This window comes from Zosterops lateralis (genome assembly GCF_965231275.1).
Source record: "Zosterops lateralis genome assembly, chromosome: 30".
Lineage (NCBI taxonomy): Eukaryota > Metazoa > Chordata > Aves > Passeriformes > Zosteropidae > Zosterops > Zosterops lateralis.
Window position 1 is genome coordinate 2583264 of NC_139790.1, and position 27023 is coordinate 2610286.

Below are 27023 nucleotides of genomic sequence, written 5' to 3' on the forward strand. Positions count from 1 at the left end.
GCGCGGCGCCGCGCAGCCGCCCAATGGGTGCACGTCAAGGCGGTTTTGGTAGCCGCCCACTGGGAGTAGGCGGGGCGAAGGCAGGGCGGCAGCCAATGGCGAGAGGAAGAGGCGGCTGTATTTGCATAATCGCTCCGCGATTGGTTGCCGCCCGTCACGTGCGTGCGGGCCGTTGAATGGATTCATTTACTCGCTTTATTTTTTTCCTCCCGTACCGAGGCGGTGCTGAGGCTCAACCGCCCGCGATTCCTCCGCCGGCTCAAAGAGTCCCCCCCGTCCCCGCAAAACCCCGCGGAGCCCCGGGACAGAGCAGCGCTGGGGGGTCACCCCAATGATCCGCCCTCCCTGCGGGGCTGCTGGGGCCGGGGTGGGTGCTGAGGGCGCTGGGGGTGGCCGAAGGGGCGGGGGCGCGGAGGGATCCGCGGGGGCGTGGCGCGGTTTGAAAGTGCGAGGCGGGCCGGGAGCGGGCTGAGGTGAGGGCGGCGAGCGGGGAGCCCTGGGGTGACCGGGGACGGGAGTGGGTGAACCCTCGGGGGTGAACAGAAAAGGGGAAACCCTCGGGATTGTCAGGGAACGGAGTCTGGGAGCCCTGGGGGTGCCCGGCAGGGTTTGGGGGTACCGGGGCTCTCTCGGTGTCTGTGGGGGCCCTTCCCCAGGGGATGGCACAGGCCGAGGGGGCAGTGCCGGGCTGGGCTCTGATTGGGGCCTGAGAGCACAAAAAACACAATAAAAATGAAAGAAAAAGGTTCTCCAGGCGTTGTTAAGCAGTTTAATTTCGCCAGTTTTGCTTCTAAAAGTGCAGGTATTTGCAGGAGTGAAGTTTCAGAGTCATGTTATTGAGTTGTCTGTCATTAACTTCAAGAAATTGACTGAAAAAAACCACTATTTTTGAAGTTTCTCCTTAAAAACTACTGGTATTCAAATAAAACAAAACATTACTAGTGTTGTTTCTTTGCAAAACTTGTCTTCCCTTTTTGCTGCTACTAATTAATGTTAATAAAAGTAATATTAAACTGCTGATATTTATTGTAACACATGGAGCAAAACAGCCTCAGTGTGATGGTGATTAATGTGTTTTATACAATTGTTTTATACACTTATTTTATATCAATGTGAGGTTTGACAGAGTGAAATCACAGCCTTGTGGCTCCTCTACCTTGAGCCACTGTTTATTATGCACATTTTTATTGCTCTGTATTTCTCTTTCTGGTCCTTGCCCTATTTGTGTCCTTTTCCTGCAGTTTTTTTAGGGATAAATTTACAAACACCTTGTCCAGGATAAATGTGGTTTTGGGAAAAGTTTGAGTGTGATAGTTAGGAAATAATAATTCTTTTTATTTTTAATAGGAATCTGTAATTACAGGAGCAAAAGCTGAGTGAATGTTCCTTCAAATAAATCCCAAACGATGCTCAGAGGATCTAAAACTCCCCTGAAAGTTAAAGAAAATGAGAATTCTTGTCCTGAACAGAAGGCAGAGGCCTCTTTCACACCATCCAGAGACCAGAAGAGCTGCAAAGTGACCAAACCCAAACCCATCAGAGCCTCCAAGAAGGAGAATTTCAGCGATGGGAACCAGCCACGGGCACCAAAACGTGCCCTGAAATGCCCCAAAGGGCCCCAGGAGGGTTTGGGGCCCCCCCAGGGGTGTGTTGGGGGCTGTTTTGGGGGGCTCAGTGACCCCCCCTGGCCTCTGCACACTGAGGATTTCCCCAGCAGCCCCTTGGGAAATGATTTCTCCACTCCTGACAGGGACAGAGGGGAAGGAAAAGCTGATTTTGGACTGTGTGAACAGAGGAAAACACCCCTTGGTTTTGCTGCTGTGGCGACTGCAGAGCTCGGGATGGCTCAGGAGAGTTTTGGCAAACGAGCCACGGGTGAGGCTGGGCTGAAAAATGACTCTTGTCCTTCTCCCAGAGTTTTCTCCAGGTGGTTTAATCCAACCTGCTGCCAGAGGTTCTAATTTAGGGCAGATTCAGAGATCCCAATTCAGTCCCCACACCGAGTTGGGGTTGTCCCTGACCCTGCTGCTGCTGCAGAGGTGCTTTAATGGGGACAAACCTCTAAATCAGACATTAAAACAGCCAATTTCTTCATTTATCACATCTAATCCTGCTAATTCACTTAATTTATTAACCATTTCCCTGAGTGTTTTGGGAAAATAAATAGTGGATGACGGAGAAAACTCTGAAATCTTTGTGGGATTAAAACTCTCCAACACTGTGTGAAGCTGTTGCTGCAACATCTTTATAGGAATATCCCATTTATACCATTTAACTGTACAATTTATATCCCACACACTTAAAAATCTCCCTGTTTCTCTCTCTTCACTTAATGAAGTGCCTTGAGTTTCACAAGGGAATTGCAGGAGAAATTCTGCAAGCCTTGGTAAACACTAACAAGCATTTGAGGAGCTAAAAAGGCAGCCTTGGCTTTTTTAATTGCTTTTTAGGCCTTTAATTTGATGTGCTCAGGGAGGCTCCTTGGGCTGAGCAGGTAATTTTTGTATCTCTGAATAAATACCATTAAATCAACCTGAAAAAGGATTAAAAATTTACCATTTTAGAGCTTTGGCTATTACACTTTTGTAGCTTTGCACTTTGTTGTTCTTTTTAACCTCTCCTATCATCCTCCTTTTATCAGGGACTTCCCCAAATTCACGAAAATTCAGGAGAAGATCAACCATTGGCCTGAGGGGCTCCCCAGAAAACAACACCCTGATCAGGTACCTGGCCCAGCAGAGGAGCAGCAGGCAGAAAGAACCTTTCACCCAGGTGAGAATCCTTCCCAAATTCCTCATGGGAAACTTCCCATCCCCTCCAGGAACCCCCTTTTTCTGGGAAAAGGGGAGAACCCAGCAGAAGAAATAAAAATTACATTGATTTGCTGCTGTCCTTTGCTCACTTTACTGCAGGACAAGGAAATATTCCAATTTTTTTTTTCACACTGGGATTTCTTCTCCACATTGAGCTTTTGCTGATGTATTTTAACTTTTTTTTTTTTTTATTACTTTCCTCTGTTTGCTGAACATGGTTTGGGTAATTAAACTTGGTTTTTGGGTAATTAAAGGCTGCACTTGGTTTTTTGGGTAATTAAAACATTGCTGGTTCCAAGTGGAGTCAATTCAAGCACGAGTGACTCTGTTAATCAGATTTGTTCATGACTTAAACCATCCTGGGCTGTCAGAAAGCAAATTCTAGACTAGAAAAGCAGATTAAATTCAATAAAATGTACCAGATTTCTGGGCAAAGTTCCTTTACTGGGTAAAATTCCCTTTTCTCCTTATTTTTAGTGCACAGACACAATTGCAACCAGGTTAAATCTTGGTTGCTTTATGTCATTAAAACATTAAAGCTCAAATAGTGAGGGAAGAAATATTTGATTTTCTTTTGGCAGATCAGTCCTTTTAGACCTGCAAACGTGAGGCCTCTGAAGGACAAGATTGATGCTTTCCAAGCCTCCTTTGAATCCCTGCAAGAGGCTGAGGGGGAGCTTTCCCAGGAAAGAGGTTCCTGTAAGTTATTAATGATCCTGCTCAGTGATTTATCTTAAATATCAGCTCTTCTTTTAGCCTAAAAAGCATCAAATTAGAAATCCTTCTTATGAAACAAAATAATTTCCTTTTTTAAGGCTCAGCACAGGCGTCTGTGTTTGGTTTGAGGTTTGTTTTGTTGGTTTAAACCATCTCAATGCACCCTGACTCTCCAAAAACTTGTATTTTTGAGACTCTTTCCTTCCTAAATTTGTGCTCTTTGATGGGTTTCTCACTGAGCATTAATATTTTTGCACTTTTGTTTCCCAATGAAACAGAGAATAATTTTCATTTTACTCCTATCATTGCTGGTCTTAATAACATTTGTATGCAAAGAATCACTTTATTTATTTTGGAGGTTGGTAATATTATTATCAAAACAGATCTAAAAAAATTTGTTCTTACCTGACTTTTTGCACCCCTCGATGAAGAAACACAAAAAGAGAGAATTCATTGCAAAACCTGAAGTTTTGTCTTTGTATTTTGTTTGGATTCTGTTTTATTTTGAATTGCTGCAGCTCAGAACAAATCACCTCTTAGAAAAGAGCCCAACCTGCAGCGCTGGAGTGAAAACTTCACCTTGGGCAACAGAGGAGCTGCTTGGAAAGGAAATTTCAGTGGAAATGGGAGCAGGAGGAGCAGGAGTGAACTCAGGACCTGCAGCATCTTGTCCCCACTCCGAGTTGGGATCATCCCTGACCCTGCTGCTGCTGCAAAGGTGCTTGGAATGGGGAAAAACCTCTAAATCAGGCATTAAAACAAACAATTCTTAATTTACCATGTCTAATCACGTCATTAATTAACCATTTTCAAAGCATTTCCCTGGGAATTCTTTTTTAAATTCAGGGAAAATTTGGGAATTTTGGGGAAAATTAATTCAGAAATAGTGTGTGATGGAGAAAACTCTGAAATCTTTGTCTGTGGGATTAAAACTCTCCATAGTTGGTGCTGATGTAAAAATCCTGTAACTTTTTCTTCAGGAATGGGTTTTTGAGCAGCAAAATCCTGTAAAATCCTTGGAGGCTGCAGAAATTGGAGACACCCTGGAACCAGAGCATGGTAAGAGGAGTCAGCACTGTTCTAATCTTTGTTAAACTCTCATTAAGAAATCAAAATAGTGGAATATTTGTCAAGAAATGCTTCAGCTGACATTTGTCATCTTGTTCACAATTTAGGATGCAGTAGAAACCTGATGTAACTCTTCCTTCATGTATTTATATGTTTTATTAATAGCAAACAGGAAAACATCAAAACAGATGTCAAATCATCAAATAGAAATCAGTTAAATCATCAAATAGAAATCAAATATCAAATAGAAAATATGAAAACAGCAAATATGGCTCAAAAAGAGCTGAAATTTGTAGACTGATGGCTTTTTGTGCACAGGAGATTCTGTGTATTTTTACAGCTCAATGTTTTTAGCAGTAAAATTCTCTGGGTTTCATGTTTTTAGCATGAAAGTTTTGTGATTTTTTTCTTTCAACCTCTCAGTGTCCCAGCTCTGTGCTTGCTCCCAAGTTTCCAGGTGTGAGTGCAGTGATGCTGCCCCACATCTCAGCCCAAGGAAAGCTGTGGAAGATCTGGGAATGTTTGATGGAAACCAAACTCCTGGGACACCTCAGGGAGCAGGGAACACCTTCCCCAGCTGTGACCTGTCCCAGAGCAGTTCCCTGCTGAGATCCATCCTGAAGAAAACCCCAGGGATGGAGCTCAGGGACTGCCCCAAGGTTGGTTCACTCAGGATGAGCTTCAAGGTGACTGATTGCTGAAGTTGGGAATGGTTTGGGAATTATTTAATGTTGCTGGGAGATTTCATGTTGTGAGAGGATCTGGGGTGACCCAATTGAACATTCCAGGACCTGAAGGGGGGACAGGAAAAACGGAGAGAGGCTTTACAAAGGTCTGGTGGGACACGACACAGGGAATGGCTTCAAACTGACCAGGGACAGGGTTAGGTGGGATGTTGGGGAGGAATTCCTGGCTGGGATGGAATTCCCAGATTTGCTGTGGCTGCCCCTGGATCCCTGGCAGTGCCCAAGGCCAGGCTGGGATAACCTGGGACAGTGGGAGGTGTCCCTGCCCATGGGATGAGATGAGATTTAAGTTCCCTCCCAACCCAAACCATTCCAGGATTTTATTTTCCCATCCCTCTGTGGGTGCTGCAGGAACAGCCCTGGACACTGGGAATGTGCTGGGCAGGAGGGGCTGGAGGGACAGGACACAGGGAATGGATTCACACTGACCAAAGGCAGGGATGAATTGGATATTGGGCAGGAATTCCTGGTTGGGCTGGAATTCCCAGATTTGCTGTGGCTGCCCCTGGATCCCTGGCAGTGCCCAAGGCCAGGTTGGGATAACCTGGGACAGTGGGAGGTGTCCCTGCCCAGGGCAGGGGTGACACTGATGGGATTTAAATCCCTCCCAAGCCAAACCATTCCAGGATTCTGTGAAACTCAGAAAGCAGAAGCCAAACCAGTCCCAGGTTCCATGGCAGGGACAGCACTGGGGGACTTTTAAGGTCCCTCCAACCCAGACCATTCCAGAATTCCCTGGAGAGGGACTGGGGACAAGGGATGGAGGGACAGGACACAGGGAATGGATCCCACTGGGAAAGGGGAAATTGGGATGGGACATTGGGAAGGAATTCCTGGCTGGGCTGGAATTCCCAGATTTGCTGTGGCTGCCCCTGGATCCCTGGCAGTGCCCAAGGCCAGGTTGGGATAACCTGGGACAGTGGGAATTGTCCCTGCCCATGGCTGGATCATTTGAAGCTCCTTCCCACCCAAACCATTCCATGAAATGAATGTTTTTGAGTTTTATTCATGCAGCAAACAAGTCGGTTTGGTTAAACAAAAGGACTTAAATGCTGCTTAGAGGACAATCATTAAATTTTATTGAATTATATCCCTTAAATTTGGCAGGAACACCCAAACAGTGCCATTGACAGAGGAGGAGGTGAATCTGCTGCAGTCTCCAGTTGTGTAAAAACCTCTGAAACATTGCAAACAGGTCAGATTCCCCTTTCTAAGAAAAAAAAAAAATTCCCTTGACTTTCATTAGCTCTTTTTTAAATAGATGAAAAGGTTTTACCTCTTTGCTAAATCTGATTATTTGGATTAATCATTGAATGACCTCCTTGTGGCATTTTGCTGATGACATGGAAAACAGGATTGCCAAGGAAAGGAATGTCTACCAAAAAAAAAAAAATTAATTAATAAAAAATAACTTTTAAAAATTAATAAAATTAATGAAAAATAAAAATTAACCCCACCCTAAAACTTCAGAAAGCCTCAAACACCAGAACAGAATCCCTGAGATTTTAAAAAAATTTTACACTTTTCAACTGGGTCATTTTTAGTCTGTTTCTTCCTTAATTTTTGAATAAATCCAGAGTGAAAATCCTGGCTGGCCCCACATGTAAAAGTGGCATTTTGCTGATTTTTTGGAAAATATTTAAATCTCTTGCAAATACTCAGCTCTTTGCCACTTCCCCTTCACTCATCTCTTAATTTTTAGTCTTAGTCTTTAGTCTTTCTTAATTTAGTCTTGGTCTTTTATTCTTCTTTAATTCTTTAATAAATCCAGAGTGAAAATCTTGGCCATGTCAAGGTGGCATTTTGCTGATTGTTTTGGTGCTGATTTTTTAGGAAAACATTTAAATCTCTTACAAATCCTCTGCTCTTTTCCCCTTCCCCTTCACTCAACTCTTTATTTAATTCCATCCCAACAGACACAACCGACAACCAGATCTCCAAAACACCCAAGAAGAAAAAAGTGACTTTTGGGGAAGTTCTGAGCCCCGAAATCTTTGACCAAAACCTTCCTGCCAACACCCCCCTGCGCCGAGGAGCCTCCCCAGGGTGTCCCCAGAGCCCCAGGGCGAGGCCAGACCCCTCCGAGGATCCTTTACCCCTCCTGGATTTTGATTGGGATGAGGTGAGTTGATTTTTCTCCATCCTTAAGGTTTTTTAATTTTAATTTTTTTTAAAATAAACCAGTTTTTGGTTAATTTTCCCCCTTCCCGGCCTCTTTGGTTTTGCAAATTGATGAAATATTAAAGTAGAGTTGAAGAATCACGCTGAAAAATTGAATTTTTTTAGGGATTCTGAGCTGGTTTAGGAATTTTAGGAATTCTGAGCAGCACTTTGGGCTGGAGAGGTGGTTTAGAAGGTTTAAAGGAGGTTTAGAAGGTTTTTCTCTCACCTTAAAATGTTTTTTCACTTTTTCTTACATTTTGCTGCTTTGTGTTTCTTTTTGCCACCCAGAGCCAAAAGTGTTTTCTCTAAAAACTCAAAAGTTGAATTTTTTAGGAATTCTGAGCTGGTTTGGGAATTTTTGGAATTCTGAGCAGCACTTTGGGCTGGAGAACTGGTTTAGAAAGTTTTCTCTTACCTTAAAATGTTTTTCCCTTCAATTTTCTTCCATTTTGCTGCTTTGTGTCTCTTTTTGCCACTCAGAGCCAAAGGTGTTTTCTCTAAGGAAAAAAAAAAAAAATTTTGTCTGCAAACACTGATGGACAAGGTCCATCAAAAATCTGCTTTAATTTAATGCTAAAAATAATAATTTTTCATTTAAAGGAAGGTGTTGAGCCTCTCCCAGAACTCCTGGAAGGTTCTGTGGCTGCAGAAACTCCTCCACCTGTTGAAAATGCAGCAGGTAATTTTAATTTGTGTTTTTATCAGTAAATAATGAATCTTTTTATACCTAAAAACTGAGACTTGAGGGGTTTGATTCATTTTTCTGTTTGCATTTATTTTTATTACAGGGGATATATTTCAATTGAAATGCTAAAATTTGAATGCTGATATTTAAATGGAAATAAATTAATTTTCTTTTGAAGTTCCTTGCAGTGTTTACTGGATCTTATTTAAACTTGTGATGTTTTTCTGTGAAAATTTTACTGCTTAAACTAATTTTTTTTTAAGAATTTTGATTCTAATCCTGTAATTTTGATGATTTTTGCCCAAAAACAAAAGAATTGAAAGTGGATTGTGCATATTTATCTGTGAATATTCTAATTATTGTTACCAAATCCTCCCAAGTTGAATTTTTCTCTATTTTGTAGAGCAAGGGAGATTTTTTTTTATCTTGTTATATTTGATAGTCCTCAAGATTAAATTTCTACTCAAGACTGAAGTGCATAGTATCACAAATTATGTCAATAATTCCCTCAAAATGGGATTAATTTGCATCAAAACTGATTAAAAATCTATTTTTTTTATTATTTATTTGTAGTAGCAGAAAGTGACAAACCTGCCACGGTAACAACTCGTTCTGCTAAAAGGAAGGTGAGTTTTCTTATTGATAAAATTTCCTTTATTTTTTTAAACTTCTTTTATCCTTTTTGATGCTTAAAGAAGTTTTTCCAATGAGGATTTTCCATATCCAGGTTATATGGAAATGAGATTTTTTTTTTTTTTTTCAGTGAAAATGATTTTCCAGTTATTAAAATCACAGCCTGATAATTAAATTGACAATTTCTGTTGGATTTTCCAGGAGCTTTTCCAAATAATCTGATAAAATGTTTGGGGTTTGCTGGAATTTCAAGGCACAGAATTGATTGTGCAAGAAAAGTGTTTTCAGTGTTGGGCAGATTTGGTGAGAGGGGGAGGCAAAAAACAGAGGAATATTAAAAAAAAATAACCAAATTTCTTTAAATAACAAGATGAAAAATTACTGTGGTTTCATTAGAATGCAAAGTTCAACAAATACAAAACTTATACAATTCAAAATACAAATTTTCATTAATACAAAATTTATTATAATGCAAGTTTCTACAATACAAATACAAAATTCAAACTTCCCTTAGAATACAAAATTCAACAAATATAAGCCTATAAAATACAAAATACAAACTTTCATTAATACAGAATTCATTATAATACAAATACAAAATACAAACTTTCATTAATACAAAATTCAACAAATATAAACCTATAAAATACAAAATACAAACTTTGATCAGAATACAAAATTCAACAAATGCAAACCTATAAAACACAAAATCCAAACTTCCATCAATACAAAATCCATTATAATACAAAATACAAAATACAAACTTCCATTAATACAAAATTCATTATAATACAAATACAAAATACAAACTTCCATTAATACAAAATTCATTATAATACAAATACAAAATACAAACTTTCATTAATACAAAATTCATTATAATACAAATACAAAATCCAAACTTCCATCAATACAAAATTCATTATAATACAAATACAAAATACAAACTTTCATTAATACAAAATTCATTATAATACAAAACTTCTACATTACAAATACAAAATACAAACTTTGAATTGTTGAATTTTGTATTGTAAGGAAACTTCCACATTACAAATACAAAATACAGACTTTGATCAGAATATAAAATTCAACAAATATAAACCTATAAAACACAAAATCCAAACTTCCATCAATACAAAATTCATTATAATACAAATACAAAATACAAACTTTCATGAATACAAAATTCAATAAATGCAAACCTATAAAGTACAAAATACAAACTTTGAGAATACAAAATTCATTATAATACAAAACTTCTACAATACAAATACAAAATACAAACCTTCCTTAGAATACATAATTCAACAAATACAAACCCTATAAAATACAAAATACAAACTTCCATCAGTACAAAATCCATTATAATACAAATACAATATACAAACTTTCATTAATACAAAATTCAACGAATACAAACCTATAAAATACAAAATACAAACTTTGATCAGAATACAAAATTCAACAAATACAAACCTATAAAAAATACAAAATACAAACTTTCATCAACACAAAATCCAAACTTCCATTAATACAAAATTCATTATAATACAAAATTTCTACAGTAGAAATACAAAATACAAACTTCCATTAACACAAAATCCATTATAATACAAATACAAAATACAAACTTTCATTAATACAAAATTCAACAAATACAAACCTATAAAATACAGAATCCAAACTTCCATCAATACAAAATTCATTATAATACAAAACTTCTACATTACAAATACAAAATACAAACTTTGAATTGTTGAATTTTGTATTGTAAGGAAACTTCCACATTACAAATACAAAATACAGACTTTGATCAGAATATAAAATTCAACAAATATAAACCTATAAAACACAAAATCCAAACTTCCATCAATACAAAATTCATTATAATACAAATACAAAATACAAACTTTCATGAATACAAAATTCAATAAATGCAAACCTATAAAGTACAAAATACAAACTTTGAGAATACAAAATTCATTATAATACAAAACTTCTACAATACAAATACAAAATACAAACCTTCCTTAGAATACATAATTCAACAAATACAAACCCTATAAAATACAAAATACAAACTTCCATCAGTACAAAATTCATTATAATACAAATACAAAATACAAACTTTCATTAATACAAAATTCAACGAATACAAACCTATAAAATACAAAATCCTAACTTCCATTAATACAAAATTCATTCCAATACCACCAGCACTGGATTGTGCTGTGTGAAATGAGTCTGGAATATTTAATTTCCCCTTGTGCCAAGCCCTGCTGAGGTTAACGGGGATTAATTGCAGTTGATGGTTGTTCCTGGTGGGTTTTTAGTGTCCCCAAAACCCTTTTCCCAGCAGGGCAGGGCCCTGGCAGAGGGGACTGAGCCGAGCTCAGGAGACACAGACACAGAGAGCAGCAAAGACACCGAAATTCCCCGCAGGAGCAAAATCCAGAGACAGAGGAATCCCAGCACAGCTGCTCCCAAAAAGACCCAGGTGAGTGCTGGAAGTGAATTCTGCTCTTATTTTTCCTTCTTTTTTTATTTTTCCTTCTTTTTTTTTTTATTTTTCCTTTTTTTTTTTTTTTTTTTATTTTTCCTTCTCTTTTTATTTTTTCCTTCTTTCTTCTTTTCCTCTTCTTTTCCTCTTCTTTTCCCCCTTCTTTTCCCCCTTCTTTTCCCCCTTCTTTTCCCCCTTCTTTTCCCCCTTCTTTTCCCCCTTCTTTTCCCCCTTCTTTTCCCCCTTCTTTTCCCCCTTCTTTTCCCCCTTCTTTCCCCCTTCTTTCCCCCTTCTTTTCCCCCTTCTTTTCCCCCTTCTTTTCCCCCTTCTTTTCCCCCTTCTTTTCCCCCTTCTTTTCCCCCTTCTTTTCCCCCTTCTTTTCCCCCTTCTTTTCCCCCTTCTTTTCCCCCTTCTTTTCCCCCTTCTTTTCCCCCTTCTTTTCCCCCTTCTTTTCCCCCTTCTTTTCCCCCTTCTTTTCCCCCCTTCTTTTCCCCCCTTCTTTTCCCCCCTTCTTTTCCCCCCTTCTTTTCCCCCCTTCTTTTCCCCCCTTCTTTTCCCCCCTTCTTTTCCCCCCTTCTTTTCCCCCCTTCTTTTCCCCCCTTCTTTCCCCCCTTCTTTCCCCCCTTCTTTCCCCCCTTCTTTCCCCCCTTCTTTTCCCCCTTCTTTCCCCTCTCTCCAAGTGTCTCTCCTTGTGTCTTAAGAAGATTTTTTTGATCTTCCTGTTGCTGTCACTATTTTCTTCTCCATCCCCACCTCATTTCTCTGCATTTCCTGCCCCATCCCTCTCCCTTACTTGGAATTCTTGGAGGGCCAAAAGGATCTTTATGGAGGGAGGTTTTTTTTATGTGTCACTTTTCAGACTTGAGGGCCAACAAATGAATTTGTGGTTCTTCCCTTACCAAGTTCTTGCATAAAAATAATTCTCTTTTTTTTCTTTTTGAGTTTTTAGATTATTCTGTAGCTGGCAGGAAAAGTGGAACCTTCCTTTAAGGGGGAACATTTGTCACCCATCAAAATCCAGTAATGGGGTGACTTGTTAAAAACACTGTAGAGGAAGGTTAAAATCTCCCTGTGCTCTATTCTCCCTCTCAATCTTTTCAGAAAACAAAATACCCAGTCTATGGGAAAAGAAGAAAGAAAAAAGTCAAGAGATCTTTGTATGGGGAAAGAGAAACAGCTTCCAAGAAACCCCTTCTCAGCCCAATCCCTGAAATTCCTGAGGTTTTCTCCTCTGTGACATCTCCAAACTCACCAGAGGCAGATACACTTTTTACAGGTCATTTGGATTTTAGTTTTGTTTTCTTTGCTCTTTCTTTGTTCCTTTATTTCAACAGTTGAACAAAAAATATTTTACTTTTAATTGCTTGTGCAATAGCAGAGTCTGGAGGATCTAATAAATTAATAACGTCCAACTAATAAATTCAGTTTTTGTTGGACTTCAGTGTAAATCTGATTTAAAAAATTCACCTCTTTACTTTGCTATTTTCATGGTCTTTGAGCTGCTGAATTGGGCATGAAGAGTTAAGGGATGTGCAGAGTTAAAAATGTCTAATTAACTCTGTACCCATGAGTTATTATCTGGGATGGTTGTTTAGGAGGTTATTTTTATACAGGTTAATAATAAGTAAAATAATTTATAGAAGAGGTAAAATAACATGAAGTTTTTTATGTAATGCACAGAAGATTTTGTCCATTCATTACATTTGTTCTCATTCAGAGATTGTTTAGAAAGTTATTTTTATATAGGTAGATAATAAGTAAAAATAACTCATAGAAGAGGTAAAATACCATGAAGTTTTTTATGTAATCCACAGATAATTTTGTCCATTCACTCTATTTTTGTTCTCCTTCAGAGGATGTTTAGGTTATTTTTATACAGCTAAATAATAAGTAAAATAATTTGTAAAAGAAGTAAAATATCATGAAGCTTTTCAGATAATGCACAGGAGATTTTGTCCATTCACTCAATTTGTTCTTCTTCAGAGGACGTTTAGAAGGTTATTTTTATACGCCTAAATAATAACTAAAATAATTTATAAAAGAAGTAAAATACCATGTAACTTTTCTTGTAACGCACAGAAGATTTTGTCAATTCACTCAATTTTTATTCTCTTTCAGAGGACGCAGCTTTGGGTGACCCCAAGGCCAGGGCCCCTCCCCAGGCTGGGCTGGGGCTCCTGGGGGAGGCAGCAGGGCCTGGGGACCCCGAGGGGCCACCAGGGAGCCTGGGGAGCCCTGCTGGGGCTGCTGGGGCTGCTCAGGTAACGGGGGCTCTGGGGGGGAAATACTCAATATACTCAATATACTCAATATACTGAATATACTGAATATACTCAGTTGCAGGAACTGAGAATATTCATCTCAGGAGACAAAACCTCCTCCCCTTGCCAGCCCCAGGGAGAGAGAACGAGGGCTCTGCTCCTCTCTCTGCTGCAGAAAGACTTTTTTTAAAACCTTTTTTATTCTTATTTCTCTCTCCTTGTGTCTTAATAAGATTATTTTGATCTTCCTGTTGCTGCCACTATTTTCTTCTTCATCCTCACCTTGTTTCCCTGCATGTCCTGCCTCATCCCTCTCCCTTACTTGGAATTCTTGGAGGGCCAAAAGGATCTTTATGGAGGGAGGTTTTTTTATGTGTCACTTTTCAGATTGAGGGCCAACAAATGAATTTGTGGTTCTTCCCTTACCAAGTTCTTGCAGAGACGTGTTGGAAAAGTAATATTGGGAAAGAGTTTGAGTTTCACCCCTGAACTTTTAAGGAAGAAGAAGCAGAAATTTCAGTGCTCTTCTCATCCTAATTTGCTCAGTGCCAGGACAAAGGGACTTGTTGGACTCTTGAGCTGTTCCTCAAGGAATGTGGATATTTTTCTATTTGCAACAAGCCAAAAATCCCCTCCTAGATCATTAAATATTCAAGAGAGAGCACAGAGATTCTCAGGGCATTTTCAGGGTGTCTTAGCAGGTCCAAGGGCCCTCCCTTCACCGTGCAGGACTTTTACCCTTTTGTTCTGTATAGTTTGTTTTTTTCTTCTTTAATTAGAACCTTTTTGCTTTTTCAAAACTCCTCCAATCAGCCACCTCACTAATTATTTTGAAGTCATTTCTGGGAGATTGCTGGCAGTCCTCAGAGCTTGATACACATTTGTGGTGTAAAAAAAGGTGTATTAAAACTAAAACCCCTCTGAAACAGATCCCAGGTGCAGAATTCCCTCCCAAACAGATCCCAGCCTGCAGGATTCCCTCTGAAACAGATCCCAGCCTGCAGGATTCCCTCCCAAACAGATCCCAGCCTGCAGGATTCTCTCCCAAACAGATCCCAGCCTGCAGGATTCCCTCCCAAACAGATCCCAGCCTGCAGGATTCCCTCCCAAACAGATCCCAGCCTGCAGGATTCCCCCTCAAACAGATCCCAGCCTGGAGGATTCCCTCCCAAACAGATCCCAGCCTGCAGGATTCCCTCCCAAACAGATCCCAGCCTGCAGGATTCCCCCTCAAACAGATCCCAGCCTGCAGGGTTCTCTCCCAAACAGATCCCAGGTGCAGGATTCCCTCCCAAACAGATCCCAGCCTGCAGGGTTCTCTGTCAGTTGTTGGGATTTTGGAGGCTGATGTGGTGAGGAGAAGAGTAGCCAGTTCAGCTGTTTGAAATCAGGTTTTTATGGGATTACCACTTGCCTATATTTAAAAAAAAAATTAAGATTTTTTTTTTTTTATTCCCCCCAGTTTTCAAATGCTATGCCAGACACAGAAGATACATCTGAGTGTTTCCAGCAAGGTGAAGAGACTCCATGGACAAGAGAAGCAAAAGAGAGCAGCTCCTTGACAGAAAAGGAGGATTTAAAAGGAAGTCTCCTAACTGGGCTGGAAATTCTGGAACAACAGGACGTACAGGAGGCTGCCCAGAGAACAAAATCTCCTCAAAATGATCCTGTCAGAGCTGACCCAGCCACGAGAAGGAGGAGAAGCAGCAGAACCTTCTTCTTCCCTCCTATTGAAAACCCGGAGGCGCCTGGGGCTGATCTCCCGGTTTCCTTTTACAACGTGGAGGAATTTCTGTCCCTTCCCCGGGGCAGGGACAGGGACAGGGGCAGGGGCAGGGGCAGGGAGGGCTCCCTGGGGCGCTGCAGGAGGAGCAGCAGGGCCAGCGCTGAGCTCAGGGTGAGGCGCAGCATGAGGCTCAGCAGGGATTCCCTCAGCGAGGGCCTGGCCTGGGTGCAGCTCCCTGGGGACATCCCAGGCAGGAGGAGCAGCAGCACATCCATCCTGGCAGGAGCTGAGAATGTCCAGCTCAGGAAACAAAACCTGCTCCCCTCGGCAGCTCCAGGGAAGGAAAACGAGGGCTCTGCTCCTCTCTCTGCTCCTCTCTCTGCTCCTCTCTCTGCTCCTCTCGCTGCTCCAGGCAGGAGGTGCAGGAGGAGAAGCCTCTTGGAAGAAATCACTTCTTAAAAGGGAAGAGGAGGGAATGGAGAACCAATTTCTGTCTTCTGAAAAGGGTTTGAGCATTAGCAGAGTTCCTGAGAGTGAGATTTTGTGTCAGAATTCATGAAATATTCTCATGAATATAAAGGGGGTGGTCATTGAATTAAAAAAGCTTTTGGAGAAGCCTCTTTTAAGGAATTACTTATTGAAAGGGAAGAGGAGGGAGTGGAGAACCAATTTCTGTCTTCTGAAAAGGATTTGAGCATGAGCAGAGTGAGTTTGTGTCAGAATTCATGAATTATTCTCATGAATGTAAGGGGGGTGGTCATTGAATTAAAAAAGCTTTTGGAGAAGCCTCTTGGAAGGAATCATTTCTTGAAAGGGAAGAGGAGGGAGTGGAGAACCAATTTCTGTCTTCTGAAAAGGGTTTGGGCATGAGCAGAGTTCCTTAGAGTGAGTTTGTGTCAGAATTCACAAATTATCCTTGTGAATGTAAGGGGTGGTCATTGAAGGAAAAAAAAAAAAAGCTTTTAAATCTTTCCTGTCTATAAAATTCATGTGGCAAATAAAACTGGCTGAGAGGAGAGAAGCTCTGCTCTGCTCTGAGGTTTTGCTGCTGTTTTCATTTTCCACCCTGGGCTGTTCCAGGCCAGAGGGATCCTCGTGGCAGCCTGGAGGAAACGGGTTGTGTCCCACACAGCCCCTTCAGCAGCTGGGTCTGACCCTGAGTGATGTGGGGTTAAATCCTTGATGTGCTTGGCTTGAAAACAACCAGAGCAGTTGGGCTTTTATTCCTCTTTCTCCCAAGACAAGAATTCCTCAAACAACTTGAAAGAAACTCCATTTTTAAAGTGCTGTTTGAGTTACAGGATCCTTGGGGTTGGAAAAAGAGCTTTGAGATGAGAGTCCCATAAAGCACAGCCCCATGGCCTGAATCCCTCCAAAAACAGCTCCCTGAATCCCTCCAAAAACAGCTCCCTGAATGCTTCATTTGGGGATTTATTTTTGGGGGCAGCTTTGGGAAGTTCCTGGGTTGGATGTTGTGCTTTGGCTGCCAGGAGAGGGCGGGCTGGGCTGAGATTTCTGCTTGGAAAAGAGATGGAGAAAAAAAAAAAAATGTGGATAAAATCAGAGAGGCTGGCTGAGGTTAACATGTAAAGCTTGAAAAATGAGTATTGGAATTGAATAAATTTAATAAATTAGTAAAATGCTAAAAGAGTAAATGAATTGGTAAAGTGCTAAAATAGTAAATGAATTGGTAAAATGCTAAAAGAGTAAACGAATTGGTAAAATACTAAAATAGTAAATTAATTAGTAAAATATTAAAGTAGTAAATGAATTGGTAAAATACTAAAGCAGCAAATGAATTGGTAAAAATACTAAAGCAGCAAATGAATTGGTAAAAATGCTAAAGTAGCAAATGAATTGGTAAAATACTAAAGTAGTAAATGAATTGGTAAAATACTAAAATAGTAAATTAATTAGTAAAATATTAAAGTAGTAAATGAACTGGTAAAATATTAAAGTAGTAAATGAATTTGTAAAATGCTAAAGTAGTAATTGAATTGGTGAAAAAATACTAAAATAATAAATGAATTGGTAAAATACTAAAGTAGTAAATGGATTGGTAAAATACTAAGCTACAATTAATAAAATACTAATTGAATAAATTAGTAAAAATAGCTGCTCCTTTTACTGTTCAAAACAAAGCAGCAAGTGAATTGTGCCCTGGAATTAAACTGGAGAAGTGCAATGATGGAATCAGGTGTGATTTTATATGGAAATCACTTTGTGCTCGAGCTCTCTGGGTGTCTCTGTGCAGATTTTGGGCCCCAAATCCAGCCCTGGGTGACCCTGGGGCTGTCCCATCCTCAATATCAGACTGGGACAGTGAGGGGAGACAAGAAATTCTGTGTTTGAGAGCAGAGGGGGGTCAATCCCAGCTCCTGCTCTGGGGTTCTGTCCTGAGCTCAGAAATCTCAGAGTTTTCTCTCTGCAGGTTCCCAAAGGGGCTCTCTGAGTTCAGCTGGGAGATATTTCTACTTCTTTATGGTACTTTTTTTAGTTCCTTTTGTCCTCTGGATAGAATTTATCTGTTGCTTTTTTTTTCTATCCAGAGAAGGACAAAAAGGAACTAAATATTGAATATAAATTAAATATAGAATATATGACCAGGGTTCCAACATTTATCCTCAATATATTTTTTCTCCTTAATCTGGAAAGGTCTTGAACAAGCGGGGGGCAATAATCTGTTCTCCATATCTGCACTGAGAAGGACAAGAAATGTGTTTAAATCAGAGGAAAAATCTCTGTTAAACATTAAGGAAAAGCTCTTGCAGCAGCCACGGCCAATCCAGGACCTGGGGAAATTTGGAATCTCCATCACTGCAGGAACAGATTAAACAAATACCTGTCAGCAATGACAGATGGTCCTTCCTGGGCTGGGGAGAGCCTGGGGGGGACTCTGGGGGCTCTGCTTGTGTTTGGGGGGATTGCAGGAGCTCATGGGGGGCAGCCTGGGCACTACAGACCTGCCAGGGATGGGGCAGGAGCTCATGGGGGGCAGCCTGAGCTCTGCACACCTGCCAGGGATGGGGCAGGAGCTGATGGGGGAACCCTGAGCTCTCCACACCTGCCAGGGATGGGGCAGGAGCTGATGGGGGCACCCTGAGCTCTCCAGACCTGCCAGGGATGGGGCAGGAGCTCATGGGGGGCACTCCACACCTGCCAGGGATGGGGCAGGAGCTGATGGGGGAACCCTGAGCTCTCCAGACCTGCCAGGGATGGGGCAGGAGCTGATGGGGGAACCCTGAGCTCTCCACACCTGCCAGGGATGGGGCAGGAGCTGATGGGGGCACCCTGAGCACTCCACACCTGCCAGGGATGGGGCAGGAGCTGATGGGGGCAGCCTGAGCTCTCCAGACCTGCCAGGGATGGGGCAGGAGCTGGGGGAACTGGGATTTGGGACAGCTCCTCATGAAAGGCCCAATGCAGTGTCCTGGGGATTTAAATTTACCTGTCTCTGCTCTGCTCAGAGCTGGAGCTCAGTGAACTCCTGAAACTCCTTGCAGCATTTTGGGGATTTAAACACCCAGATCTCACCTGAATCCCTGCTTTACTCAGAGCAGGAATTCATCAAACTCTGGGAGCTGAGGAACAGCTCAGCTGGGGGAACAGGAATTTGGGAGAGCTTCTCATGCAACATTTTGGGGATTTAAAAACCCAGATCTCACCTGAATCCCTCCTCTGCTTGTAGAAGGAGCTCACCAAACTCCTGAAACTCCTTGCAGCATTTTGGGGATTTAAAACACCCAGATCTCAGCTGAGTCCCTGCTTTACTCAGAGCAGGAACTCACTGAACTCAAACTGGGAGCTGGGGAATGGCTCAGCTGGGGGAAATGGACTTTGGGACAGCTCCTCATGCAGCATTTTGGGGATTTAAAACACCCAGATCTCACCTGAATCCCTGCTTTGCTCAGAGCAGGAATCCATCAAACTCTGGGAGCTGAGGAATGGCTCAGCTGGGGGAACAGGAATTTGGGAGAGCTTCTCATGCAACATTTTGGGGATTTAAACACCCAGATCTCACCTGAATCCCTCCTCTGCTTGTAGAAGGAGCTCACCAAACTCCTGAAACTCCTTGCAGTATTTTGGAGATTTAAACCACCCAGATCTCACCTGAGTCCCTGCTTTACTCAGAGCAGGAACTCACTGAACTCAAACTGGGAGCTGGGGAATGGCTCAGCTGGGGGAAATGGACTTTGGGAGAGCTCCTCATGCAGCATTTTTGGGATTTGAACACTCAAATCTCACCTGAGTCCCTGCTCTGCTTGGAGGAGGAACTCAGCAAACTCCTGAAACTCTGGGAGCTGGGAAATGGCTCAGCTGGGGGAACAGGAATTTGGGAGAGCTTCTCATGCAACATTTTGGGGATTTAAACACCCAGATCTCACCTGAGTCCCTGCTCTGCTTGTAGAAGGAGCTCACCAAACTCCTGAAACTCCTTGCAGCATTTTGGGGATTTAAAACACCCAGATCTCAGCTGAATCCCTGCTTTGCTCAGAGCAGGAACTCACTGAACTCAAACTGAGCCCTGCACTGGTGCCTGTGGTGTCACCCTGGGGCTGGGAACAGCAGAGTTGTCCCATTGTCACCTCTGCTTTTCCAACCTCAACAATTCCCTCAGAGTGACACCAGCAGCTTCTCTGCAGGTGTGTCTTTTTATCTCAAAAACGTTATCAGGAATTTTTTTTATATCCAGAGAAAGGACAAAAAAAGTAACTAAATATTGAATTTAAATTAAATATTAAATATAGAATATATGACCAGGGTTCCAATATTTATCTTCAAAATATAAAATATTTTTTTCTCCTTAATCTGGAGAGGACTTGAACAAGTGAAAGGACAATAATCTGTTTTCTCCATCCAGTGTTATAGTAAATAAATAAATCAATCCATGGCTCTTCTCCCTCCCTTCCCTTTTATCAAGATAAATTTATATTTAAAAGTCCTTCCCCACTTTAATTTGGGTGGACTTTCAATGACTTCAAGCTGAGGGTCTGAGGCAGCCCTTGGGTGTGGATTTGGTGAATAATTTGATTTAGCAGCTTCACCACGTAATTTCTGCTCTGACTGGCAGGGAGGACAAGGGCTGGGGCCTTGGAAATGCTGATTATTTTGCTGCTCTTTAATTATGATTAATTAATAGTAATTACACATCACTCTTTGGGAAGGGATGGATTTTCAGAGCTGAGTTGGAAAAGTCTCTGCTTTGCTTTGCTTTGCTTTGCTCGAGGTAAAAAGAACAAAATCCTCATCCCTGAATTCTCCAGGAGGGTTTTTCAAAGCAGTGTGAAATGTTTTCCAGGAATTTATTTGATGCCAATATTTTGCCTTAATTAAGGTGCTCATAAGTTATAAAAGTGGGGATGAGATGACAAAATTTCTCCCATATGAGTTAATAAAAGCTAAAGAAACAAAAGTTTTCTCATCCTGCCCTAACAAGCAGGGGAAGAAAAAAAAAAATAAAAAAAAAAAAATAAAAAAAAAAAAATAAAAAAAAAAAACCACAAAAAACCCCCCCCACCCACACACAAAAAAAAAAAAAACCAAAAAAAAAAAACCACAAAAAAACCCCACAAACCCCCCCCCAAAAAACCACAAACAAACAAACAAAAACAAAAAAAACCACCCAAGAACTGTATATCCCACTTTTATTTCCTCCACTTTAAAATAATTGTAAATAAATCTGGTTTTCAGCTGATTTTTCTCTCCTTTCTCCTGACTAATGAAAAATGAAACACCTGAATTCGGCCTAGAAATGTCATTATTGTGGATTCCTCTGGGCCAGCTGCAAGAAATGTTTAAAAAGTTTGTGTTTGACTCTTTTTCCCTCTGAATCCCCTCACTCTTAGTCCTGGAGAGACTTTAGTGATGACCAGGAAAACAAACAGCAAAGGATTGTCTGAGCTGTGGACAAGGAGAAAGTGGAGAAAAGGAGGAAATTCCCCTGAAAAATGGCAGGAATTGCCTTCAACACACCAAAACACCACCAGGCTGGGGAAGAAATTACAATTTCAAGGTGACAACAGGTAGGTGAGCACTGGAAATAAATAAATAAATAAATTAATAATAATAATAATAAAAACACCCAAAAAAACCCCCCCAAAAAAACACCAAAAAACAAACAAACAAAAAAAAAACCAAAAACCCCCCCACCAAAACAAAAAAAAACCACCAAAAAACCCCCCAAAAAACCACCAAAAAAAACCCAAAAACAACCACCCAAAAAAAACCCCCAAAAAAACCACCGAAAAAAAACCCAAACAAAAAAAACCCAAAACCAAAAAAACCCACCAAAAAACCAAAAAACCCACCAAAAAAAAAACCCAAAAAAAACACCAAAACAAAAAAAAAACCACCAAAAAAACCACCAAAAAAAAAACCACCAAAAAAAAAAAACACCAAAAAAACCCCACCAAAAAAAAACCAAAACCAAAAAAAACCACCAAAACAAAAAAACCCCACCAAAAAAACCAAAAAAACCCACCAACCCCCCCCCCAAAAAAACCCCAAAAAAACACCAAAAAAAAAACCCACCAAAAAAAACCACCAAAAAAACAACAAAAAAAAACCCACCAAAAAACAAAACAAAACAACAAAAAACCACCAAAAAAACCACCAAAACAAAAAAACCCACCAAAAAACCAAAAAAAACCCCACCAAAAAAAAAACCCCAAAAAAACCACCAAAAAAACCACCCCAAAAAAAACCACCAAAAAAACCACCAAAAAAACCCCACAAAAAAAAAAACAAAAAAACAAACAAACAAACAAACAAACAAAAAACCCAAAAAAACAAAACAAAACAAAACAAAACAAAAAACCACCAAAAAAAAAAACCACCAAAAAAAAAAAACCAAACAAAAAAAAAATAACAACAGTGGGGTATTCCTTCTCAATGGTTTTAAAGTGAGGAGGCAAAATGCAAATGTTTTAAGTAGAAACAAAGTCCCATTTCCCCCAGTCCCAGTGGAGGGGCTGGAGCTGGGGACACAAACACTTTAATGTATTAATTTAGTAATTAACTCCTGGAAATTGTGCAGAACTGAGCAATGAACTCCTTTAGCCAGGCTGGGGACGGGGCTGGGCAGAGCAGGAAAAGCTGGGTGTGCTCAGGGAGCAGAGCCCCTAAACCAGAGTGAAAAATCCCCTGTTAGTCTTGGGTTATTTCCAGTGACCCCTTTGACTCCCATCTTCCTGCCCCCTGCCCGGATTCTGTTTTTGGAAAGCAGAGGAGACAGATATAATGAATGGCTTTTATTGTGCAATATTTCAAACTCCCCCTTCTTTTAATTTTTATTTTTTTTTAATTTTTTTTTTTTAACGTTCCAACCCCCTGAAGTTTGCAGCCAAGATAAATAAAAATGTATTCCCTCCAAACCTGCCTCGTGGCTTTCACTCAAACTGGCAGCAGTGAGGGAGCTGCTCCACTCTTAAACAAGAATTTAGTTTGACAATTTTTTTAGCTGGATGTAACAGCCAAAGAAAATACTTTGGAGGAGAGGGGGAAAAAAAAAAATTAAATAATGAGTGTATTTACAGCTTGCAGGTGGCATTAATGCATTAATTTTTTTGGGGGGAGTTTTTTAGGTTTAAAGATCCCTGTAAAGTTGGTCTGTAGTGTAAATTTTTTTTAAAAAAAATACAGTTTTAATTGTCTTTTTTTTTTTTCTTTTTAAATTAGAGGGGGTTTTTTTATGAGAATAGTCACTCCGAAGGAAAAATACATTTTATGGAGCTCCCTGATGGGTGATAAATCCCTGTGATTCGGGGCTTTAAGGGTTTAGGGTCTACCAAGAACCTGAAAAATCTGCAGCCACAAAGGCCCAGCAAAGGAGCAGTAAAAACTCTCGACAGAAGCTCCAACTGCACTGAGCTGGGTTTAAATTCTTTATTTAAAAAGCCTTTACTGCTGGGTTTTAGCATTTCCAGGGAAGCCCTGGCAGCTGGGATTTTCTGTGTTCTGCAGGGTGTTTTATGGTCTGAACAATCCCATTTACTGATAACAACAATAACAGCAACACCTTTTCCTTCAGTCCCTGTGCCCAGGGATTTCTCCAGGGTTTGAACCATGAAGGAGTGAGATTTAATTCTCAAATTATCATTTTCAGCCACCTCCCCACCCTGCAAAGGTTTTACTCCTCACTGTTCCTCTCCCTAAAGCAAAACCCCTCTGAGCAGATAAAATGCAAAAGTTAAGGTTTTAAAGTAGGTAAATGAATCTGGGTTTTTTAAATCCTGATTATTAAAAGTCGCCAAGTGCCTTAAAGTGTGAGCAGGAGCTGCAGCACAAATGATGATTCTGATGATGATGCATTAAACTAAACAAGGTAAGAATGGGAAAATTGGGAGTTTTATCCCCTCTGTGCTCTGGGTTTGGGCTCCTGCTGTTCCTGGATTGAGTTGTTGCTCTTTTTCCTCACTCCAGCATGTGGAACACCAGGGTGGAAACCAGGGATCCAATATCCCCATCCCTTAAATCACCTGGGTTTTTAAATTCCTGATAAGGACATTATTAAGTTACCAAACACCCCAAAGTCTGAGCAGGAGCTGCAGCACAAATGATGATTCTGATGATGATGCATTAAACTAAACAAGGTAAAAATGGGAAAATTGGGAGTTTTATCCCCTCTGTGCTCTGGGTTTGGCCTCGTGCTGTTCCTGGATTGAGTTTTTGCTCTTTTTCCTCACTCCAGCATGTGGAACATCAGGGTGGAAACCAGGGATCCAATATCCCCATCCCTTAAATCACCTGGGTTTTTAAACCCTGATAAGGAAATTATTAAGTTACCAAACCCTTCAAAGTCTGAGCAGGAGCTGCAGCACAAGTGGTGCCCATTCCTCTGATAATGGACTAAACAAGGTAAAAATGGGAAAACTGGGAGTTTTTTCCCTCCCTCTTTGTCCTGGCAGGACATGGAACATCAGGATGGAAATCAGGGATCCAATATCCCCCTCCCTTAAACCACCTGGGTTTTTAAATTCCTGATAAGGAAATTATTAAAAGTTTAACAAGTGCCTCAAAGTGTGAGCAGGAGCTGCAGCACAAATGGTGCCCATTCCTCTGATAATGGACTAAACAAGGTAAGAATGGGAAAACTGGGAGTTTTATCCCTCCCTTTCTTTGCTCTTTGTCCTGGCAGGACGTGGAACATCAGGGTGGAAACCAGGGATCCAATATCCCCATCCCTTAAACCACCTGGGTTTTTAAATCCTGATAATGAAATTATTAAAAGTTGTCAAGCTCCTCAAAGTCTGAGCAGGAGCTGCAGCACAAATGATGATTCTGATGATGATGCATTAAACTAAACAAGGTAAAAATGGGAAAATTGGGAGTTTTATCCCCTCTGTGCTCTGGGTTTGGGCTCGTGCTGCTCCTGAATTAAGTTGTTGCTCCTTTTCCTCACTCTTTGTCCTGGCAGGACATGGAACATCAGGAATCAGGGATCCAATATCCCCATCCCTTAAATCACCTGGGTTACTCTGGAGATAGAACTTCACCCTGCCATAAATAACCTGCCCGTGGCACCCAAATGTTTGGACAAACAAATGCCTTCAGTCCCACGTCGAGCAGGCCAGAAACTCCAGGTTCTGGCAGTAAATAATATTCACTAATGCAAATCTATTAAAGTTCTGGGGGAATTCACATCTGAACTGGGATTTGGAGCTGCTGAGTGGCCTCGTGTGGGTCATTGAGGAAAAGGTAATTGTGTGGGTACAGATATTAAAGAGGAATAAAAGGGTCATTTTACTCTTTCCTCAAGGAAAAAAAAAATATAAAAATATAAAAGCTGAAGTGCCCAGGGTGTGTTTTGCAAGGAAAGCTTTGTGAGGTTTATGTCAGGAGTGGGTAATGTGTACATGGAGTTTATATCAGTGCTGAGCATGACCTAAGCCCAGCTATGGAATACAATCCCTAAATGTTCATTCTACATTTGTTTTTCCCCCTCACAGAGCTCTGTTGTCCTGGGTTTGGGGTGTTCTGCTGCCTCCTGTTCTCCCTCCCTGGAATTTCTGTGTCCCCAGTTCTTCCTGCCCTTGTTTAACGCCATTTTCCAGCTCCTTGAATCACAAAAGTGACAAATTTATTCACACAGAGATGGTCCAGAAAGGGAACCGAGCAGGGAGGTGTGTGCAGAAAAGTGGAGCAATGAAAGGTTGGCTGGCAGGAACTTCTCCTGGTCCTTGGAATGGTGTGTCCTCTGAGAGCCAGAGAAAATCTCATCAATCCCAGCCAGAGCCAGAGAAAATCTCATCAATCCCAGCCAGAACCAGAGAAAATCCCAATCCAAACCAGAGCCTGAAAACCTCAATCCCAGACAGAGCCACAGAAAACGCCAGTCCCAGCCAGAGCCTGAAAATCTCAATCCCAACCAGAGCCTGAAAACCCCAGTCCCAGCCAGAGCCAGAGAAAATCCCAATCCCAGCCAGAGCCACAGAAAACCCCAGTCCCAGCCAGAGCCAGAGAAAATCTCATCAATCCCAGCCAGAGCCACAGAAAACCCCAGTCCCAGCCAGAGCCAGAGAAAATCTCATCAATCCCAGACAGAGCCACAGAAAATCTCATCAATCCCAGCCAGAACCAGAGAAAACCCCAATCCCAACCAGAGCCACAGAAAATCCCAATCCCAGCCAGAGCCACAGAAAATCCCAATCCCAGCCAGAGCCTGAAAATCTCAATCCCAACCAGAGCCTGAAAACCCCAGTCCCAGCCAGAGCCAGAGAAAATCCCAATCCCAGCCAGAGCCACAGAAAACCCCAGTCCCAGCCAGAGCCACAGAAAACCTCAATCCAAACGAGAGCCACAGAAAGCCCCAATCCCAGCCAGAGCCAGAGAAAATCTCATCAATCCCAGCCAGAGCCACAGAAAACCCCAATCCAAACCAGAGCCACAGAAAATCTCAATCCCAGCCAGATTCTGTTCCTTGGAACTGCCCCTTTGTGCAGGAGTTAAGAGACTGATCAGGCTTTAGGCAGAACTAAACCCATGATTTAATTCCTCCTGACACACAGAACGGCCCTTTAAGAGCCTTAAATTATTCCCGTTCTATCAGCAAAACCAATATCTGCTTCTAAAAATGTCTTTTTTTTTCTCTTCATCCCATTAAAGACTGGTGACCTGACCTGGTAGTTGAGGAGAATCCTAAAACTAAACCCTAAAACTAAATCCTACAACTTTTCCACTCCCATTTTCCATTTTTTTTTTCCCCTGCCTTCCCTTCCCAGCCTCAGCTCAGCACGACCGGCTGCGCCGGTGCCAAAAGCTGTTTAAACAATATTAAGATGTTTTCTTCAAACTTCTCCCTAGGAAGATACTCTTTTTTTTTTTTTCTTTTTTTTTCGAGAGGAATGTTTTTTCCCTGGAGCATTACATCATGAGCTTGGTTTCAGCTCTTGGAGGAAGAAATTGGACCAAATGGTGGGGAAGGTCTCCAGGGGAAACATATTTCTGCTGTTAAATATTCCCCCCAGGAAGCTCGTTCTGTCCACATTTAGCCTTTCACCTTGCTGCAGCTGAGCACTGGGGAAAGAGGGGGGGGCTGGACTTTTTATTTTTATTTTTTTATTATTATTATTTGGAGGAAATAAAAATTTGACTCTTCTTTGTTTTTTTTTTGTTGTTACATTTCCCCCTCTCTCCTGATCAGAGCTGGAGTTGTTGTCCCGTTAATTCCTCGCTCCAGGTCTGTGTGTGTGAGAGCTGCTAATGAAATC

The 27023-nt window shown here is 41.2% G+C and overlaps 1 protein-coding gene across 1 annotated transcript; it reads left to right on the forward strand.

The window, feature by feature from the left end:
• Window positions 1-1351: 1351 nt before the first annotated feature.
• On the forward strand, window positions 1352-15774 carry CDCA2 (cell division cycle associated 2; the record flags this gene model as incomplete). The annotated part of the gene is made up of 14 exons (XM_083880409.1): window positions 1352-1875; window positions 2642-2772; window positions 3395-3512; window positions 4049-4248; window positions 4511-4589; window positions 5049-5257; window positions 6452-6539; window positions 7261-7466; window positions 8108-8186; window positions 8766-8818; window positions 11134-11325; window positions 12430-12604; window positions 13447-13517; window positions 14947-15774. Exons 1-14 carry the CDS (start codon window positions 1407-1409, stop codon window positions 15772-15774), a joined length of 2898 nt encoding a protein of 965 aa, XP_083736535.1. The 5' UTR covers window positions 1352-1406.
• Between the last annotated feature and the right edge of the window lie 11249 nt (window positions 15775-27023).